General features: G+C 44.7%; 1 protein-coding gene across 1 annotated transcript in view; it reads right to left on the bottom strand.

Moving 5' to 3' along the window:
- CDYL2 (chromodomain Y like 2) overlaps window positions 1-11,553 on the bottom strand; it is a 171,423-nt gene extending 159,870 nt beyond the window's left edge. The window contains exon 1 of the mRNA XM_059151598.1: window positions 11,112-11,553. Coding sequence (XP_059007581.1) covers window positions 11,112-11,135 — 24 coding nt within the window. The 5' untranslated portion in view covers window positions 11,136-11,553. The remainder of the gene's footprint in view (window positions 1-11,111) is intronic.
- Window positions 11,554-22,931: the final 11,378 nt, after the last annotated feature.

Raw genomic sequence — 22,931 nt, 5'->3', positions numbered from 1 at the left:
GACTGACAGTCCTTCAAACTTCATACAAAACAGACTGTCACGTGCAGTGTCAACTTTCATGTAAATGAAAGTTCTGAATACAGTCATTCCGTGATTACTCAGCCCTCTACTGGGCTGAGTGTAAAGCTAGAACAAAACAGAGAGAATCCCTGCCCCCCCCCCACACACAAAACTTACAACCTGGTAGGAGACTTAGAAAATAAAATGATAAATTATAACACAGTGAAGTAAGTGCTATAATGAGGGAAGAACGAGGTCCTACAGGAGCCCAAAGAAAACCCCTGATGAGCCAGGGAAGGTTTGCCAAGAGTTAAGATCTAACTGAGACATAAAGGCTTAGCAGGATTTAAGCAAACAAAAAGGTGGCAGGGTTGGTAACAGAGAGCACCCCAGTCATTTGAAATGGTACAAATAAAGGAGAGTCCATGGAACATTCCAGGAACCAAGAACAAATCTATAGACAGAGTACAGCTGTATGAGGAGAACCAGCAGGAGGTGAGATATGACAACACTGGTATTCAAGAAAGTTCCTCATGGGTACAGTATGGAGAAAAATTTGGCTAGAGGCACCAAGAAGAGCTAAGAGGTTTGGGAGTGATCTGAGTTGTGGGAGTTGCCTCCTGAATTCAAGGAAGACAGAGAATATGAAGGGAAAAGGTTAGATTTGGGAAACACACAGGATGCTGATCCAAAAGAAGATACAGGATGTCTGGGCAGCACAAGGGAGGCCCTCTTTCTATCCCATTGACTGATGGACAGATGATGGACAGAGGTTCTACTGAGGCTAGGAACCTAGAAGGTGAAGCAAGATTTACATAGGAAGATGTTAGCTCAAGTTTGGATATTTTGAGTGTAGAGTCCCCATGGAGTAAGACGGGTAGCTCTGGAGTTGAGAGGGAAAACCCAGGCAAGTGTCAGCGACTTCGAAATCATCCATTCGGTCACTGCATCACAAGGAGAGAAGAACCTCAGGTCAAAACTCTAAGAATCTCCAAGGTTGAAGAAACAGGCAGCAGAAGGTGAGGACACAGAGGCAACCCAGGAGTGGGAGAATCAGTCAAGGAAAATGTTCCAGGAGAAAGGGATGGGGAGCCAACAGAAAGCATGGCATCTGAAGTGCTTCCTCGCATGCGACCCTCTGGTACATGCCCAATGGAAAAACAAAGGACGATTGCAATACATGGCCAGTCTGTTGGTACTTGAGACCCGGGCTGCCCCAAGAAGCTGGCAAATGACAAATGAGGTCTTCAAGCAAGGCACCAAAAACCTAAAAGACAAGCAAGGTGACTAATGTGTATTCTGGAGGACTCTGAGCGGGACTCACCAGTCACTGGATGGCGATAATTGAGGGTGCAGGGGATCACGTCCACTACACCCAGGTCCCCTTGTCAGGGTCTCGGGGCCCATCCCCACAGCTTCCAGATTGGGGAAACATGTGGGATGCTCATCTAGGTATCTCTGCTGCAGAAGGTTCACAGATGTGTCCCCGGAAGGGAAATGCCCTCTGCCACAGGGAACTGCCCAGCGCAAGAAAACACTCCCCACCCGTCCCCACCCCGCCGTGGGACAGCTGGCTGGCAGCGACTGGATGATGAGGGCCCAGTTCCCTGCCCCCCACGTAGGACATTTCTGAAGAAGAACCTTCCACAGCATCAGGTGAGACCTCGGTTGTGACCTCACTGCAGGTCAGCTTGTCCAGCTGTCCCGTCTTCCCTTCCACACTTCCTTCCACGTGTTTCTCCCGGGAGCCTTCTTCAGGACACCCTCTGGATAGAAGTCTCCGTTTCTGAGTTTGGGGCCAGGCGGCTCAATGTCAAACGGACGGTGTATATCAAAGTAGGCCAAGCCACGAGGCTGGAGCGGGGCCAGGAGGCAGCGCTGCAAGTAGCAGAGGCAGCTGCAAACCACAGTTTTGTGTGTGTCGGTGCGAAAGTGGCTCTGTCACACGCCCCATCAGAGAATGGCCACTCGCAATCCAGTCGTCACTCATCATGAGGGACAATGCCTTGAATGTTCCAGTGTCCTTTAAGGGACTTTTGTTACCTAATAAATCTACACAAGATGTGGTGGAAGGCAAAAATGGAATCTTGAATGTCAAGGGCAATCTGTAGGAATCATCTTAGAGGAAAATCCTACAGCAAGCAGTTAAGAAAGCTCACTCAGGAGAAAGGCAAGGGGCCAAAGAGCATAGGTTTCCAACATTTCCAATCATTCATTCAACAAATACTTACTGAGGAACTACCATGTACCCAGTAAAGGGCCACAGGCTGGGAATGCCATCACGACTAATACAGACATGGTCCTGCCCTCACAGAGCTTGGTGCCTTGCGGAAAATGCTAGAACTCCGCTAGGGAACCCTTTTCCTGAACAAAGACAGTTCCAGGAAACCTAACACATAAAATCAGATAGGTGCAAAAATTTCTTAGTGTAGATACCTTTCGTAAATTTGACTTACACCACTTTCTTATCACTGAACTAACTCATGAGAACAAAAATGCCAATTTTGATTAATAATGCAATTTGTCAATGGGGTCGAAGACTGTTCGCTATTTTCCTGTTACAGCCCCAACAACTTCTGCACTTGGTTTGCTTGTAAATAGGAAAACAATCTTTGACTTGCTAAGAAAAGTGGTTGTAAGTGGTATCAGGTTTGGCTTGCTTTGTTTTTATGATCTTGTATTTTAATCTCAGGGTATTCTGCATTCTAACAGATCCTGAAGCCTGAAAGAAGAAACAAAGGAAATGCTTGCTTTGTGGCTGACCCTCTAACACATAACAGTTACTCATGTTCCTTCTCTCAAATTAAAAAGTCAGGGCAGAATGATGTAGAACTCTCACTAAGTCCCCAACACTCTCTTTTTTTCATAATATAATGGGGTAGAGCATTAGATGGTCAGTTATCATACAATGATTATTACACCATGACTAGAACATTCACCAACCACAATTATTTGAACCTTGAGTGGTTTTTAAGTGAGTGGGGTACACTGTGCTGTAAAGCGTATTTGCCTGTGTAATTGTATGTGAGGAGATATGAACAGGCCCGAATTTTTTTTCAAGAACATTGCTGACCTACAACATTCCTAAAACAGTGCATTTACCAGAAGTTCAAATACATGTCCAGAGACGGCAGGAAAAGCTGTATTCTGAGGTCTACTCACACAAAAATAGTTGACCTGGCTGCTCGTTTTAATGTACTGAACACTCCAATGTGTTAAAAGTGTGGTATATAACCATATGTGAGTGTGAGGCTTTTATCACACTCTGAACAACAGCTTAAAAGACACTTGTGGCTGCAGCTCCAACACCTGGCATGTTTCTAGGCACACTGTTGACAAATAATAAATACTTGATTGGTAGATTATTAAACAAAGGACTATTTTTAAATAAACTTCAAATCCAGAACTTGCATAAGCTCCATGGCCTGTTAGCAAGACCTGTTGAAACGTAATTTTTAAAACTCTGGACTAGAAGACCAGGAAATGAAAATCAGAGAGAAAAATTCCCTGGTCAAGAAACTGTGAATAGGGTGGTGGCCCCTTGGTTGGGGAATTCCTGGCACGGCAGTGTGTGTGCCATGCTCAGGAACAAGCCCCACGGGCCCGAACACCAAGGCCTGGCAGGGTTCCTGAAGCTCTTCCCACATGGAGACAAGTAAGACGATGACACTCCTTAGTAAGTGTGGTTTATGTGAAGTAACAGGCACAATCAGGAGGAGATTTCCAAAACAGAAGAGACCTCCCTGTAGAGCAGAAGCCATCCAGTTTGAAAAAACCTGAAGGGCACAGATAGGAGCACACTGTTACCTGGTGGCAGCGTGTGGACCAGAAACCTGGCTATATCGATCAGGATACAGTCAAGAAAGAGGAACCACTAGGATTTATACATTAAGAGATAGATGGCAAGGAACTGGCTTATGCAGTGGCAGTGAGAGTGGGGGGTACAGGGGGCCAGGCCCATCCAAAGTCTGCAGCACAGGCCATTGGGGAGGGCAAGCTGGAACTCTTCCCAACTGCAGCTGCTATCCAGGGGTGGGATTTTTTCTTCTTCAGGTAGGCTTCAGTTCTGGCTGAATCAGGCCCACCAAGATGATCTAGAATAATCTCCCTTAAATTCAACTGATTAGGGACTTCAATCACATTTACAAAATAGCCTCATGGCAAGAGCTACATTGGCATTTGACAGAATAACTGGGGTCTGGAGCCAGGTGGGCTGACCCCTAAAACTCTACACGCCCATTGACCTCTAGCACCTTGGTGATCTACCATCCTCTCCTCTCAGAAAAATGCTGTTATGAAAAACCCTTAATGAAGAACTTTATCTCTTTGTCCTCAATTTAGCAAGATCTTTTCCTTGACCATGATCTGTTGAAAGGCTCGGTATCACTACATTATATATGTTCTACTTTTTTCTCCAGTTAAAATTACTGAAGATGCCAGACCCCACTGCCATAGGTGAGCAGGAGAGGTGTTTGTAGGGTTTATGGAAAATCCCTTCTTCCAGGAATGCAAGTCCGATAACCCACAGTCTACATGACAGTTGATATCCAAGTCATCCAAAGTAGCAGAGCCCTGTGGGAACCAGTGGAATGGAGACGGCTGACCCATTCTCCCACTTCGCCCCTGGATATCACATTCACTCTCTCCACACAATCACACCCAAGATTCTTAAAAGTGTTGCCTACAGGGACGCTCGGGTGGCTCAGTTGGTTAAGTGGTTGCCTTCAGCTCAGGTGATGATCTCAAGGTCCTGGGGTCAAGTCCTGCATCGGGCTCCTTGCTCAGTGGGAAGCCTGCTTCTCCCTCTGCCTGCTCTACCTGCTGCTCCCCCTGCTTGTGCTCGCTTGCTCTCTCTCTCTGACACATAAGTAAATAAAATCTTTAAAAAAAAAAAAAGTGTGGGGCGCCTGGGTGGCTCAGTGGGTTAAGCCGCTGCCTTCAGCTCAGGTCATGATCTCAGGGTCCTGGGATCGAGTCCCGCATCGGGCTCTCTGCTCAGCAGGGAGCCTGCTTCCCTCTCTCTTTCTCTCTCTGCCTGCCTCACCATCTACTTGTGATTTCTCTCTGTCAAATGAATAAATAAAATCTTTAAAAAAAAAAAAAAAAAAAAAAAAAAAGTGTTGCCTACACATGATGGCTCTGAACCCACACTCCCCACACCCCCTTGCTCATCATCACACTTGAACCAGGCCCTCCCTCACCCACCAACACATCTGGGGGTGCTCCCTAAGGTGCCCCCTAAGGTTACCAATGACTTTCTGCTTATTAAATCCGAAGGACACTGCAAACCATACCTTCTTCCTTGAAATACAGTTTCCCACTGCCTTCCATAAAAGCAAAGCCTCTTGTTTTGCCTTCTACCTCTCTTGCTATTCCTTGTAAATCTGGTATCACTTCTTTCTCCTCCTCTGCCCCTTAAATGTCTGTTTTCTCCAGTATTCCATCACTGGACCCACCTCGTGTTTACACAGCGTCCTTTGGCTTTAATGATGGTCTACACACTAATAACTCCCAAAATCCCACAGGAGGTGCTCCTTCTGAGCTTCAGGCTCCCCTGACTACTGCTGTGGACCTCTATGCCCTGATGTTCCAGAAGCACTCTGAACTCACTGTCCTTGCCACCACTCCACTGCTTTCAATCAATGCTTCTTCCTAGGCTCCCTCTCTCCATGACTAGCTCCACTATTTACCTAATGGACCAAAACAAAAACCAAAGAGCTATCCCCTGCCTTTCTCTCAATTCGAGGGGATGAGGGGTGGGTACAGCTCATCTCCTTACGCTCCTCAGTGGCCACCACCTCTCCTAAGAAGCCTTCCACTTCCCCAAGGCTGGATTCCTCCCATCCTCCGAAGAGAGCCCCATCTTCCCCTGTATTGACACTTTACCCGTTGCACTGTAAACTGCCTATTTTCTTAACTATATCTCCACTAGACTATGGAATTACAGAAAACAATCATTTCCTGAATGACTGCAATATGTTTGGTGTTCTAGTAATATACAATGAACAAATCAAAGATGGTGCTGTGAATGCAGCCACATCTATACCCTTCCTCAACATCCAAGAGACACAGAAAGACCTATAACTTTAGAATTGAAATGTGTGTCTCTAATCCTTAAGATCTTGGCTAATCACCATGCCTGAACCATGCCTTAGCAATTGGCCAGATTACAAGGAGCTGTATAAACTTCTTTCAAGGACAGTTGAAACTCCTGAAGAAATGATCTTATCCAATGAAGAGTGTGACTTAGCATAAAAGTCTATCCAAAAACAAGCTGATATCTACTCCCAGGGGATAATTTGAAATAACTTTCAAAAGACAGGAGAATCATAGTTCCCATTCAATATTCACCAGGTGCCTACTATGTACCAAAGAGTCAATTCAACTCAACCGATATATTCTCTTTAAAGATATCTATTTCTTCAAATACTGGTACGGAAAAGTTCTATCACTGACCATCTACTCGGCTACTACATGTTGGATGGGAATTAACCTCAGGTGTCACTGGTAAATAGGGAAATGATGTTAGTATAAGAAGTAAGTTATGTTGATTCTTGTGTTATTTTTCCTAGCTTGTTAATATTCTGAAGCAATCTAGCAATGCACCCTCACAAAGAAACAGAAAGGTTTAATGATGCATGAGGACCTTGAACAAAACTGGGAATGCACTCCAGTGCCTTCCTTTAACAATAGGAGTGGCAGGCTGTATCTCTGAGAATCACTACACTCTCTACTAGGCTAACCTGCCTGGTGAACCTACAAGTTGCAGATGAAGAAGCTATGAAAACATTTCTCCCAATAAAGATGAACGAAGATGCCTATACCCCAGGCCTGATGTAATTTTGATGAAAATCATGTCTATTAGAAACAAATGCCCCCCTTCAATCTACAGAGAGGGCGCATAAGCCCAAAATTCACTCTCACAAAATTCTGTAAGTTTTCAACATTCTGCCTCAATCCCATTTTTCCCATAAGTCCATATTTTCCAATATTTTTAGTGAATGATTTTGCAGAATACAAGGGTGGAAATGCCTATGGTCACCACTGTAGCAGAGTCGATTTTTAATGAAAATAAATTTCTTTCAACAAAACTAAAATTATCCTATTATTATTGTTATTTATCTTACTGGGAATGAAAGGAAGGCAATATTTTCACAAGTACACACACATACACATAATCACACACATATATATATTAGATATGGATGTATGCAAGTTTATCAACCCCCTTCCCCAAAAAAGACACACTGGCACATTTCATCCTTGTAAGAAAGAACTCTGGGGTGTACATAAAAACTGTTGAGAAACACACAAGGAACTACTACTGTCAAGTCCATCTCAACTAATACTGACTTTGTCTACAGACATACAACATTCTCTTTGAACAATTCTGCCAAAGGAGAGAGAGAGACCTCCTCCACAACTGTCAGCTAATCACAAGGGAGGGGGTGTACAATACAACGCAACAGCCACATGGAAAGCCACATGGTTGAAGCTTAGTTGCATTCAGTGGTTCTAATGAGTAACAGTCTGGCTCTCGGGAAAGGCACTCGGCCACACTTCCTTTCAGAAGAGAACTGAGAGCCACCCATACACATGGTGTTACCACCACTGAGTGATCACAAGCTGAGGACGAAAAGAGAACAGGAGGTGAACACTCAGTACAAGGATAACAAAGGTCAGCCACGGCACTTTATATATGCCTAATTCAGTCTTCTGTTCACTGATTCTGTCAACAAGTATTTGAATGTGCAAGGAGGTAGGGACACAGAGGGACTAGACCAGAGGATGGGGCTCCTTACTCCCTGATTATGTCTTTCTGAAACCCAAACATCTTAGTGAATGATCAACTCTATTCCTGGGGTTGCAAACTCTAACGCTTGCTGAAGCCAGATAAGTAAAGTTAAGAATGGGCACATGGTAATAAGGAGCACTGGGACAAGCACAAACCAGAGATCTCATGTACCATCTAAAAGATACTCAAGTCCACTTTTCTTATCTAGCATGGAGACAAAGCAAAATAAATAGACAGCCCAGACCTGCTCACAGACGGCCACTTCAAGACCCTTACGTCTAGCAGAATGTAGACCAGAGCATCTGGGTAAGAATTTCATATTGTATCCAGATACCTGGACACAATCAGCCAATATTTAAGATCACCCTTCTATAGGTGACAACTATAAAACACCAGAAGATGATGAGAACTCTTCTACAGGGGAACAAAGTAGAATCACCTATCAAGATCCAAAATTTTGGAAAGGGAGCTTGATTCCTTATTTCTCATTATGATTGAGGAGTGCCATTACATAAAGTTTTTATTTTCTGACATTTTTAAAATCAGAACCTATTCCTTAAAAAGAAAATACTATCTGAGGAAGGTTTATGCTCTACAATTTAATTATCTGAAGCACCAAAGATAATATGAAGAATCTCTATAATCCAAATCATATCTTCGCTATAAAGGGTCAAGGATAATGTCAGTAGACACACAGACACAAAATAGATCAGTTACAAATATAATCGTTCTTAGCCCAATCAAGGTATGGTTTCTTGATTAGAGCTTATAAGAAGCCATCTTATATAAACTTGAATAGGATAGTTAAGTAGTGTAATACCATAATTAAGAATATGATCAGTTTTTTTTTCTTTTTGTCTTTCAAGGTCAACATAACTAGATATTCCAAGATCTTTCCTTAAATCAACATCCTATTTTTTTACTCACACAACAATTTTACAGTGAGAAATATATATGCTAATGGAAAGTTCTCAGCACATAATTGTTTTTAAAGCTGAACTTGAACAACAAATTAAATTCTTCAGTGTATGTTATATAATGTAGACACAGGCCATAAAAATGTTAACATTGGTTACATTCTCATAATGCAAGTTAGCCCTTTTAGTAATGATGATGCAAATAATCCGCTATGGGAAAACTATTTTACACCTAGTACAATTACCTACTATTACATAAGTAACTATTATTATTGTCCTGTTCATCGAACTCGAGTAAAAACTCTTGAGGTGCTAAGATAGTTTCAAGGCCAGTGTGAAAATTCCCCTTAACAGATTATAATTACCAATGTTAAGGAGGATAGTTTCAGGTGAACATTAAACAAGAAATTAGCCCCAGAAGGTTCAAAAGTTCCAAACTTCAAGTGTAGAAATACTGACAGCTCCTGATAGCCTCTTAAGGCCTTCACAACGCACCTAGACAATGCTGGCAGCTCTAGCTTGACTCAGTATCAATAGGTAGAAAAATCCACACCTCTCAGGAAATGAAATTTGCCCCTGAAGAGTATCTACTCTTGACCAATGTCCTAATAGTGCTGGTTCTACTTGTAAAAGCTCAATCAGACCTCACAATTTACTGTGCTTCAACTTTGGGTTTCAGACATTGCTCCGCCATCTTGAAACAGACCAAAGTGCCTGCATGAGGCATTGGCCATGATCTGTCAAAGTTCTTCACCAGATTCCCACCGAACTTCACCTTCTTTATTAGCATAAGGATGAGGAGGGCAGAAGGGTTGAGAAGAGGTCGGTTTGCAGCATTCTTTCAGGGAGTGGTGAGAACACCCATCTGTCCCATCTGAACCCACTGGTTGGTAGCAGTCCATGACTGGGTCTCCCCAAGTCCAGCATCATCCAAAAGACCCCAGACGCCAAGAGGCTAACTTGCCTTTCTCCATTCTCCTCTCACAACAGCCAGCAAATCTACCATCTGAAAAGTTTCAGCCACCCATAGGCCCACAAGGAAAAGCTCATGGTAGGTGAATCACCCCTATAGTCTCCTGAGGGTGAATCACCCCTACAGTTTCTTACCCATTAGGTTAATTTCACCCTTTGGGGGTGCTCATCTCAATTTAGTCAGGAGCCTTGGGAAGCAGGGCTAGTGTTCACAGACTTATTTATTTAGGGAGTACAGGTCCAGGCCAAGCATTGATGCTGGTTTCTTGGAGGATCAGTGGGCCTTCTGGTTGAGGATGGCCGGTCTCTTAGCTTCCTTACTCTGACCCCCTCATCTTGGGACTACCACCGTTTTGGAGGCATTCTCCCCAGGAAGTGGGACTTGTTTCTCATTTTGTCCACTTGTTGGGAACCCAAAAGCTGGAACAGTTGTGTCCAGAGCTAGCTACAACCCAGCTCCCGGAGGCCACAGCTATTCCTCCATTGTTTCACAGATGCCAGACTAACATCTTCCTTGACCACTTTTAAGACGCTCTCAAAGTCTCCGAGGCTGGCCACTACCTGGGTGGACCTGGAGACAGGTATCCACTGAGGGTGACGCAGAGTGTCGGGAGCAGGGCTCACATCCCAGGTCCTCCAGCAACATGTTACCACCCACCTCCGACTTCCATGTTCTCCTTCCTTCCACACAGGGCCCTCTGCAGCGCCCCCTCTCGCCCCCAGCGAGCACGACACCCGCAAGGACCGCCCCCACGCCCCGGCCTGGAGGGCTTCCGAGCCGGTGGCGGGGGCAGCAGGTGGGGGGAGGGAGGCGGCGGCCCGGTGGCCCCGGGGATCGGCGTGGCGGGTGTCTCCCTAACCCCAACCCGGATGCCCCCCTCGCAGACTCCCTCCACCGCCCCGGACCCCGCCTCGCCGGGGCTGGGCTCGGCTCCCACGCCCGCCCCCCTCCTCTCCTGCGCCCCCCGGCCCAGCCCGGGCCGCGCACCCCCCGCCCCGCACCCCCGCCGGCCGCCGCGCGGCCCCCCGCATTCCCGGCACGTCCGGCGCCGACTTTTACCTGTACTTTCTGCACTCGAGGCGGCTCGTCGGGCGAGAAACACCTCCCCGGGACCGCTACCTCCCCCGCCCCGGCTCCGCCCGGCTTCCTCCTTCCCCTCCAAGGCCGCAAAGTAGATGGAGTAAGAGAGTGTGTGTGCGAGAGAAAGAGAAAGAGGGAGCGGGCGCGGGCGCCGCGGGAGGGCGGGCGGGCGGCGGGCGGGAGGCGCGCCCGGCCCCCGCCACCCTCCGGCCGCCGCCGCCGCCGCCGCCGCCGCGAGCTCGGCAACTCCGGCTCGCGCCCGGCCCCGGCCCCGGCCCGGTCCCCGCCGCCCGCCGCCGCCCGCCGCCCGCGGGCCGGGGCCGGCCGCGCCCCCGCGTCCCCGTACCTCGTAAAGGTCCCCAGAAGCCATGCCAGGCTGCGGAACTTGGCTCGCCGGGTGTGCGCGTCTGCTCGCTCGCGCCCTCCGTGCGTGTGCGCGAGGGGGCCAGTGTGCGCGTGTGTGTGCGCGCGTGTGTGTGTGAGTGTGTGTGTGGTGTGTTGAGTAAACTGTGTTTTTGCAGAATGACAGGCTTGGGGGCTGCCTATGCGCAGAATCAGAGCGGGCGGCGGCGGGGCTGGCGTAACCGGCAGCGGCGGCGGCGGCGGCGGCGGCGGCGGCACGAGCGCGGGCAGCAGCGACGGCCGCGCAGCGCGCCCGGGAGGCACCGACGCGGCCCGAGCGCCGCGGCCCCCGCGACCCGGCGACCCGGCGGCGGTGGCTGCAGCGGGCAACGGCTCGCCCCGGCGCCGCCTGCAGGAAGCCGCCCCGCGCCCGCCGCCGGCCCGGACGCTGCTGCCACTGGGCGAGTCCCCGCCCCCCGGGAGCCCGGCCCGGCCCCCGGGGAGGGGGGGCGGGGGCGGCTGCCCGGCCGCGCCCCGGGGGACCGGTCCCGGAGCCGCGGAGCGCTCGGGCCCGCCCCGCCGACCCGGGCCGGCTCGGGAGGCGGCGGCGGGGGCCCCCCGGGGGTGGCGGACCAGGTGCCCGCCGGGCGCACCCGGCCCGGGGCAGCGAAGGGGCGGCTGGGGAGGCAGGTAGAAGCTGCGGTGGCAGGTCTCGGGGAAGGGGCCCCAGCTGGGCTCAGCCGGCCCGGGGCCTCACCTCTTCCAGTTCCCCCCCACCCCACCCAACCCGTGGAGGGAGTGGGCGCCGCACTAGGAGACCTGGCCCCTCGGGGCTCCGCAGCCCCTCCCTGTCTGCATAGCCCCTCCCTCCAGTCTGGTTTGTAAGACGTGGAGGCCCGGGGGAGGAGGAAAGACATGGCCCATACAGAGGCCCCAACGCGGCACCCTATTAAACCCTGGGAAGTCTTCAGAGCCCGCCGTGGCCTCCCATCAACAGCCGCCCCCCACCCCGTACTCCATTCATTCACTCACCCAGTACTCAAAACATTTTCCAAAGCCTACTCAACTACACAGTGTCCCTAGACAGGCACAACCGAGACCCTGCCCACGAAGGGCTTTGAATCCAAGAGGAGAGACTAGCCACAGGCATGTGAACAGGCTTCAGTCATTCAACATATAGGAGTACCTACTCTGCACCAAGCTCCAGAGCTCACAGAACTGGAGAAGCATTCTCAAGTACAAACTCCTCAAAATCTCTTCCTACCAACACCCTGGATAAATGGTCAGTCACCCTTCCTTTTAAAGGCTTCTCTCTACAAGTGATACGGTTAATTCAGAATCTGGGGAGACAGGCTGTTCTGAACTTGAAAGTAAGGTCTTTCTCATCCCAGCACGAAAAATGCCCAGTTGGTCACTTTCTCCAGATGAGAAGTGGACATAATTCACATCCTTCCTCCTTTTCCTATTTGTGAGACTTTAGACAAGTCACTTTACTCATTTCTAAATTGAGGATAGTGACAACTACCTAAAGTGAAATAAGAATTAAACAGATATCAATGTATATATGAAGTGGCCTATAGCAGTGGAACCCAATAAAGATAGTGTCTGAATCTGGACCCTGAACTGCCCTTGTGGAGAGAAAGACGGTGGAGGAGAGTGTATGACAGGGAGGGTTTAATCTAGTGGCTATCAGACTTTTAAAAGTCACCAAATTTAAAAAAAAAAAAATTGCTCAGAATCTGAACCACAGAGTTTTCATGTCTGTCTCCTAGGACACATGAGTTTGCATATGCTGTTCCCTCTGCCTAGAATGTCCTTCCACATGGACTCCATCTGGAAAACTCTTCTGCTTCCTGCAGGGGCTTGTTTATCTTTGTATCGCAAGCATCTATCACTATTCCTGGCAGAGAGTGAGTACACAATGAATGTTTGTCAGGCTATGCCAATACAACAGATTTTATACAATTGCTAGTTAAAATCCCATATTAAAACAATGAGGGGAAGGGGAAGAGTGAGTGTGTAGAAATAACAAAATATAGTTCATTTAAAAACTGTAGAAATTGTTACAGCAGTCCTCTCCCCTTTTCATACCACTTTCCCAATGGTTATGGTTTTAAATAATAACATTAATAATAAACAGTTCTTAATCTGTAGGTCACAAAACAAATCTTAATGATCCTTAATTTGTACTTTGGAACAAACGCGCCACCAAAGCATGAGGATGTAATTTGGAAGTAGAAGACAAGAAAGAAACTGGGTTCGGAAATAATCTGCTCAGACAAATTTGAATATATAATCAGTAGTTTTATAAAAACACCAAAAATTTGACTTGTACTGGCCAAATTCTCCTTGGGAATGTGAGCACACTTGGGGGGTGGGGGGACTTGTCTAGACAACAATTGTTCCAGAGTTCACAGAAAAGGGTATTCACTGTGGAGTGACATGTTCAGAGATTATTTTATGAAGGAGATAGAACTGAAATGGATCTTGAAGACTTATTGGAAAGGAAGGATAGTATTTTATTTAGAGAAAGAGGTAAGAGTAGGTGGTAGGTGCTGCTGCAATGGGAGGGGTGCTGGAAGACTAGAAGACTTATCCATCAAGGTCATAGGACATTGGATAGCAAATGTGGGTCAATTTATGGAGAGTCTGGAATGGTTTGCAATTTAACAAGCCAGTAGTGAAAAACTGGAGAAGACTTTTAAATCCATCAAAAGCATGTACCAATCAAAAGTGTGCTTTAGAAAACAAATTCTAGAAGAGATAGGAGAAATGGACTTCAGGGGTTGAGGTTAGAGGTAGGGAGACGAACTGCTATAGTCCATCGAGGTGGCAGTAGAAATGAAGAAGAAAAACTGGATTTGCAAGGAAGAACCCCGCCAGCCACCAACTTTCTTTATGGTCACTCCACTTAGTTCCATTAAGCATTTGATCCAAATCAACAGGACTTGATGACTAACAGGATGTGTGTGTGTGTGTGTGTGTGTGTGTGTGTGTGTGTGTGTTAAGAGTTGGGGGAGGGGTGAGCAACTAAGGAAAGAAAGGATACAGACATGACTAAGGTTTTAAACTGAGTGACTGAGCTACCCATCCGTCATAACACTGTTCTATTTTGAGCTTGCCTCCAGACCATCACTGGCTTCCAGAAAAGCCAGATGCTTCCTGAAGGATGAAGGGAAGGTTCTTAATCCTCTGTGGGAAGGTTGACCCAACCAATGGACAGTTCTGTTCCAGATTCTCCAAATGACATAGAACCACTGTTGCTTATGGAGAATGGGAGAGATCTACCATATTCCAAAAGCTAGAACAGACTCTTCATACTAGTCATAACTTAAGGGTGAGTGATAAAACTCAACTCAAACTGATTTAAAACAAAGAATTTATTGACTCACATAGATTAGAAAAGGATGGAATTGCTCTCAGGGTTGGCTAGATTCAAGCTCTCAAAGGACATATAAAATATAATATATTATAACATAATATAATATAAATCACAGGGAAAGGCTCTGCTTGGCTGATTGTAGATCATATGCTCTAATTTTGGCCCAATTACAGTAGTCAGTCAGTGATAGTACTCTATGATTGGCCAGGTTAATTCACATACCGACCTATGGGGCAAGAAGAGTACAATAATTGGCAACTTTATCAGAATTACGTGATTGGAAATGGGGATGAGCAGAAGCCCAAAGGAATGGAAAAAGACATACTGGTAAGATAGATATCCACTCTATGGTGGAACAAACCTGGGGCAGAATAAGGACTTAAAAACAAGGTCAGTGGCTGCCTAGAACATGACCTTCTGATGGAGCAAGACCAGCCAGTTTAATAGCCAAGGACAGATCGTACTCACTATGCTGACAGTGAATTAGAATGTGGCAATTACTTGAGACAGGATCTTGACCTCCTTTATAGCATGGTGGTTGAACATGTGGACTATAGAATCAGAATGCCTGGGTTCCAATACTTGGATCATCACTACTAGCTATAAGCTGTGAGGTCCTTCACTTAACCATGCTGTCCTTCCATTTACAATTGTATTTATTTTTTGCCACACAATCAACTATCCCCAAAACTTAGTGGCTTAAAACAAAAGATATTTCTTAACTCATAGTATCTCTGTATTGGAGATCCAGGAGCAGCTTAGTGGTTCTGACTTGGAGTCCCTTATGGGGTGGCAGTCAAAATGTTGCCTAGGACAGCAGTTATTTGAAGGTTTCACCAAGTCTGGAGGTTCTACCTCCAAGACGGTGCCGACACATGGCTGACTGGCAGGAGGCTTCATCTCTTAGCCATGCAGATCTCTTCTTAGGTTTGCCTGAGTGACTTCATGCTTTTTCTCATATAGTTCCCCAAATCCAACAAAATAGAGCAAAACCATCAAAGCTTCAGCTCTTTCTAGCATAGAGTCCCTAATTATTCTGTTGGTCCATGCTAAAGTTATTTGATACAGAGGCAATTTACAACATATTGGACTGGGTGACTAGGGATGTCAGGTCCATGCCCTTCATGTTGAGGATGAGAAAACTAAGACCTAGGTTGGGTGATCCAAGAGAAAGAATAAGGAGGAAGTCACAATGGCTTTGACCATCTAATCTTAGAAACCAAGCACTGCCACTTCTATCTTCTATTCTTTAGAATTGAGTCACTAAGCCTAGCCCCCACTCAAGAGGAGGCAAATTAGCCTCCTCTTATTTATTCATTTGAGAGAGAGAGAGAGGCAGAGAGAGCACAAATGGGAGAGGTTAAGGGAGACAGAGAAGCAGACTCCTTGCAGGGTTGGGAGCCTGACAATGGGGTTCAATCCCAAGAAATGGGGCTCGATCCCAGGACCTGGAGATCATGACCTGAGCTGAAGGCAGACCCTTAACCATCTGAGTCACCCAGGTGCTCCAGCTCCCACCTTTTAAAGGAGGGCTATCAAAGAATTTGTGGTCATATTTTAAACTACCACACCACAGTTGTGAATTGAGGTGATAAATACCCCCATAGAATTGTTTTAAGAATTAGATAAGATAATCCAAACAAAGCACCTGTCACTGTAATAAGGGCTAAATAATGGTATTTGTTAAAATTACTATTAAAACTACTAAAACCAGCTTCAAACTTGATATGTATCACTAATATCCTTGAATGTTCAAGATTCCCATAGAAAGCCAGTAAATCAAATTAAATCTACAAAATGAATATTTTTCTCAAGCTATACAGAAACTTGTTAGTAATTAAACTTTCAGTATTAACTTTAAAAATACTTTATTTCAGTAACAATATTAATAATGAAGTAAAGCCATGCCTATTCAGTACAACATGCTAAGTATTATTCTCACTGAACACAACAAATAATGCCTCGACCTCACAAGTTTACAGTACAGTGGAGGAAAACAAAATGTATATATAGTATTATTTCAGGTATTGACAAAGACTATGAAGAAAAGCGAAGCTAGGTAAGAAGAAAGGAAGTGGGTACACAGGGGCCAGGAGGGGGAATTGGTTTAGATACGGTGGTTAGGCAAGATCTCACTAAGGTGGTGACATTTGAGCTAAAACCTGAACAAAATGAGAAAGGACACAAACCAAATCAGAGGGCAGAGTATGTCAGCAGGAGAAAACAGCAAAGGCAAAGCCCTGAGGCTGAAGAACTTGGTATGATCAAGGTCCCACAATTAAGCTAGTACAGGTAAAGCTGAGGGAACATAGGAAGAGGGAAGCCATAGAGCTAACCAAGGTCCAGGTGTATGTTGGGACTTGTAGAAAGGCAAAGAATTTGGATTCCACTCTAAGTGATATGAGATAAGAGGTCAGTGGGGAAGCGTTGAACAAGAGAATAACACGATTGAATTGGCTCCTGGGTAGAGAATGGAATGGAGAGGGACAAGAGGGATGCTGGCCACCATTACAGAAACCCAGGTAGAAGATCCTAGTGATGAGGTCTACGAAGGATGGCACCAAGATGAAGGCAAGTGGTTGGGACTGAAGGAACACAGGGAGATATGTGTAGAAGCAGTGGAACCCTTAATTTTTGGTCTGAGTCTAGAATAATGGAGGTTCCATGTACTGAAGTGGGGCAAATGGGGGATGGTACATTTTGTAGGTGGCATAAATGCTGGGTGGGGGGAAATTGACGGTTCAGTTCTAGGACATGCTAATTTTAAGATGGGTATTAGATGTGCAAGTGAAAATGAAGGGGTATTCAATATGTGGTCAGGAACTCAGACTGGACATGTGGCCAGAGTGATCAGCACACCAATGGCAACAAAGGACTAGTGCTGGTCACCAGTAGAGTGGGCAAAGACCTGAAAGAGAAGAGAGCCTAGAGCCATTTGGCATTTAGAGGTCATGAAGAAGATGGGGAGCCAGCACAGGAGTCTGAGAATAGAGGGTTAAAATAGGAGGTAACCAAGAAAGCGTTGTGTCCCAAATCCAAGTGAGAGACAAGACTGATCATTAAATATCACTGAGAGGTTGGGCAAGAAGAGGACTGACCATGGAATCTGCAACATGGAAATCTCTGGTTATCCTGATAGGACTAGTTGCAGAGAAGCAGTAAAGTTGAAACCTAGACCAAAGTGAATGAAAGAGAATTTGGGCAGAGAGAAAGTGCAGATGGTAAGCACAGGTGACTCATTCAAGGCCTTTTGCTCTAAAGTGGGTCAGTAGATGGAGGGGAACCCTGCATGTGGGAAGGATTTTTAATATAGACAATATGACAGCATGTCTGTGCCATGATAGGAATGACACACTGAAGAGGAGGAAATGGTCATGCAACAGAGAGAAGAGAGAACTGCAGGAACAGAGTTTTTGAAAAGGCCCATGGGGAAGGGATGCAGACAGCCAAAGTGGAGGGGTTGGACTTGGGAGTCCATCTATATGGGGTTGAATAGTGTCCCCCTAAAATTCATATCTACCTGGAACCCATGAATGTGACCTTACTTGTAGATGTAGTCAGTTAAGATGAGATCATACAGGATAAAGCTTGTCCCTAATCCAATAGCTGGTATCCTTATAAGAAGAGAAAATAGAGACAAGGACACATCAGGAGAATGCCACGTGATGATGAGAACAGAGATTGGAGCAATGTGTCTATAGCTAAGGAATGCCAAGGACTGCCAGCAACCATCAGAAAACGGGAAGAAAGAATTCTTCCTCAGAGCTGTTAGAGGGAGTGTGGTCTTGCCAACACCTTGATTTCAGACTTCTAGCCTCCAGAACTGTGAGAGAATACATTTTTGTCATTTTTAGCCACCAGGTTTATAATAAGTTATTATGGAAGCCACAGGAAACTAATACACCGTCCCCTGGAAGAACAAGGAAGGCCAAGCACACAGCGGCAGATGAAGTTGTTGGCAGATCTGAAACTCACTTCTTTATTTCTCTATTCTCCATGAGATAGATAAGCCATGGAATCCCCAGATGAAAGTAAGGAGAAAGGAAACTATCAGGGGAATGTGATTTGCCTGGAACAACACTGCTTTGGTCTATTGTCTCCCAAATCTATTAATAGCACCACATTTTACTCCCAAGAACACCCAGATTTAGACAACAAATGTATGGGTTTTTTAGTGTGTGATGTTTGAGGACAGATTTTAAAATATGAGAAGTCAAGTTAGAAGAGTGGAGTGACTAGGAAAATAGAGTGGCATTGCTGGGAGATACTGAGGCTCACTGGATATTTATATTTGTAAGTTGATCAGACCAGTAAGCATGGAGTTGATTTATCCAGTCACATTCTGTTGTTCGGGGCAAGTTGCGTGTTGGGTTTAACCAAAGGTGGAATTAGTGGGGTTAGCCATGTGTGTTGAATGGAAGGAGAGAGTGGAAAGGGAGTTAAGACTACATACATAAGGAAGAGATCATAATAATAGAATGGTGGGTGTGATAACAGAAGGGCTGGGTTGGAGGTGATAAAAACAAAGGTGTTGCTCATTGGATTGGAAAATTGATGGAGCAAGGACTCTAATGGGGCAGTCAGTAAGGAAAGCTAACCTCATGAGCAACAACTTGGGCTACATGACCATGCTGTTTTCTTCACCTCTTTCCTGCTTCTCCTACTCACACTGTAAGGACTTGATGTTGTCCCAACAGGATGGCAACAGGATCAATGTTCAGAACCTTGAAGACATTAAGAATAGTGGATGAATATGGGGTGAGGGATGAAGGGTGAAAAAGACCACAGATATTGGGATTGGGAGAGGGGCTGAAGAATGAAGGAAGTGGAGGGGAAAAAAAAAAAAAAACTTCCAGAAACCCAAACAAGGTATTCTTTGAATGACCTTAAGGAAGTGAAAAGTAATGTTTTGAGCCATTCATGATCTCCAGTGATTTTGGATAATGGAATGAACCAGCCATTCCTTCTAGTCACTATAGGCAGAACCCAGTTATTACATGCATGTTGTATCATTTCATCAATTCAACAAGGTAAAAACAATTGTCCTCTGTTTTACAGATGCAAAAAGAAAGGTCCATGACCCAGGGACATGCCCTGCAAGGGGCAGATAGAGCTTCTGTGGCCTAAAGTTGTCCAGATGCCCTGTGGTCTATGTGTTTGCAGAGAAGTTACTTTTTGCAGAGACCGTCAGGGGAGAAAGAACACCCAAGTGTTTGACCTTGAGCTTTAATTAAGAATTTATCCTATGACTAAAATCTTGGGGTAGGAGGTGAATGGATTCTGGAAAGCAAATAATATCAATTTGTGTGCATCTGTGTGTCTGTGTTTTGTAAAAAGAAGGAATTTGGACTTGTTATATTGAAAAAATTTTAAAACGCAGGAACTCAACCACATAAAAATAACACACAAGCTCACACTCTGTTAGCTGCCAGAGCAATCAAGTTATCTAGAATCATGTACCTTCTAGAAAAGCCTCCACTACCCTGTGAAAGATTGAGTGAGAAAAGCAAACATACCTCAATGTTATTATAAAAATAGTTTGACATTATGGATTCCTAAAATGACTTCAGGGGCCTTGGGGTGGTCTTGATCACACTTTGAGAATTCGATTTTTGCAGAATCCTATAAAAAATTATCTTTGTTATATGTAAAGTTACATCTTTGAAGGTTATATGGAATTTTTTTTCACTAAATAAACTTAGGCTGCATTGTTCTTATATTTTGGGAGGTGAGTGTACATGTTCTCATTCACAAAGTTCCACCAAAGATCAGAATAGAGGCCCCAAGTCCCCTGCACAGGATCTAAGTATGCCTTTCTTCACCACAAGCTTGTGAAGGAGCTCTAAGAAAACACTACTAAATGTACTGGTAAAATCCTACATGAAGATTTCTCCTCCCCTTCCTCCCTTTCTCCTCCTTCTCCTTTTTCTTCTTCTTCTTTTTTTTTTAACCTTTTTTATAACGTGAAAAATTCTAAATGTACACAAGAGAGAGAGAACAATAATGTGAGCCCATATGTACCTCTTATCCAGGTACAAAAACAACAGTCCAAGGGGCACCTGGGCGAGTCAGTCAGTTGAACAACTAACTCTTCGTTTGGGCTCAGATCATGATCTTAGGATCATGATCTCAGGGTTATGGGATTGAGCCCCCCATAAGGCTCTGTGCTCAGTGGGGAGTCTGTTTGAGATTTGCTCTCTCCTTCTCCCTATGCCCCTTCCTCCTGTGCCATCTCTCTGTCTCTCAAGTAAATACATAAATCTTGGGGGGAAGAAAATAGTCCAAGTCCATTCTTCTTTCATCTCTATTGCCCCATTTCCTCACCCCACATGTTAGATTTTAAAGCAATCATAAATTTCTTCTGAAAATGTGTCAATATGTATCTCTAAAAAATAAGGGTTGTTCCCTTAAATGTAACCACAATACCACCACCACACCTAAATTAACACTAATTCCTTGATATCATCAAATAGTCAGTTGATGTCCAAATTTCCCCCAATCACCTCATAAATACTTTTTGACAATTAGTTTGTATAAATCAGGATCCAAACATTCATATGTGCATTTGTTTGTTATGACTCTTAAATTTTTAACCTTTAGGTATCTCCTTCCTTTTTTCCTCTTTGTCTTTTTGTTGTTGTTGTTGTTGTTAGAGAAACTAGATCATTTGCCAGTGGTGTCACTTAGCATGTGCTTCTGTCTCCAGTATTTTCTGCACATTAGCTACATCTAGTTTGGATTTGTCTCCGGGGCAAGAGTGCTTCATAGCTGGTGGTATGCACTCCCACCATAAGGCACATAGTCTGCTTATCTTTCCTTTTGTGATTTTAGCAGCTACTAAAGACCGTTGACTAGATCCATTTCATTGGCATGCAAAATGGTGATTATCATTTCTTCTTTATCAGCTGGATAGTTCTATAAAATCTTTCCTGATCAACTCTTTGTCCTAAGATGCATTTGTATAGAAAAAGCTGGCTAAATGTTTCATTCTTTCCTTTTATTTATCAGTTCCCTAACATCTTCAAAGGATCATGATGTATTTAATTAAGTGCCATTATGAATCCATGAATTTTAACATGTTTAATATGTTTTACCCCATAGCCATTGTTCCTCTTCTTATTGTTCAAATTGCTCCTGTTTTGGTCAAGAGGAGCCACTTTCAGCTGGTTCTTGAGACTTTAAACACATCCTTGCTTTCTGGTTTGAAAAGATGCTCAGATACCTTACCACTTCTTGTACCAGACCTGGAATCCACATTTCACCAATGATCCCTGGTTCTTTTTACTAAGAAATGGCATTAAGATACCATAAAGTGAACACCAGCTTGTAGCTATAGACTAGACAAAACTAGACAATTTTTTGTAGATCTTTAAGCCCTTAGGCTATATGCCACAAGGGGTGTCCAGACACCTTACTTTGGTTTAGAGTACCTTCAAATAACTTCTCCATGCTTGGTTAAGTCACCAACTCACTACACATTTAAATTAATTTGTCTCTATTTTGATTTTAATTTTTAGGGATAATATTTTTATTTTTACTTCATTTTTAATTATGTAAATATTTGCATGGCTCCAAAATTAAATCTACAAACAAGGTATATTTAGGGAAGCCTAGCTTCTACCATTTTTACTCCACTCTGTTCCCTCTCTCCCCTTGTAGATAACAATATTATTGCATGGATTATTGTTGAATTTTTAATATAAACAAATATGCACATATATTCATATACCCTCATTTCCTACACAAATATCAGTATACTATGCACGTTTTTCTCTACCTTGGTCTTCTCACTAAACATTACACCTTGAATATCATTCTTTAGCATTATTTGGAATTATTCTTTTTATAGTTGCATAATACTTCATGATGTGTCAGTACCTTAGTTGTTCATCCTGTTGATGGACAGCCTTTTGCAGTTATAAATTATACTACAATGCTTAGCTTTATGCCTATATCTTTTCAATTTTCTGCTACCCTATAAGGAGACTTTAATTTTATACTTAATAATCTGATTTCAAAAAAGGTACTAATCATTAGGAGTAGAGATTATGTTGGGAGAGAGGATGTCCAAAAACAAGCTCCACCCCTATGGGCAGAACACTAGGTTTATTTCTATTTCTGAGAAGAGTAGCTGCTGCAACTGTCAATCATCATGGCAGGGAACCAATCTATAGATGATAAATGAGTACTTTCAGTGGGGTGGGAACTTGAGGCTCCATAAAAGAGAAAGGCATTACAGGAAGCCATTGAGAATGGAGGTAAATGAGGTGACCCACTATCAGAATTACCCAGTCTAGGAAGTGGCCCGGGTAGTGCCAGCTGGGGACTCAGATGAAGGAACTTGGATATGTGGTCTCAGGGAATAATCCATTAATTGATTTTAACTTTCTCTTTGTTCAATTTATCTTCTTTGATTGTAAGGTCTTTACCCAGGCTTTGTGA

This window comes from Mustela lutreola, chromosome 16 (genome assembly GCF_030435805.1).
Source record: "Mustela lutreola isolate mMusLut2 chromosome 16, mMusLut2.pri, whole genome shotgun sequence".
In the NCBI taxonomy this organism is placed as follows: domain Eukaryota; kingdom Metazoa; phylum Chordata; class Mammalia; order Carnivora; family Mustelidae; genus Mustela; species Mustela lutreola.
Note: the sequence above shows the minus strand (reverse complement) of the source record. Positions and strands in the feature narration are given on the sequence as shown.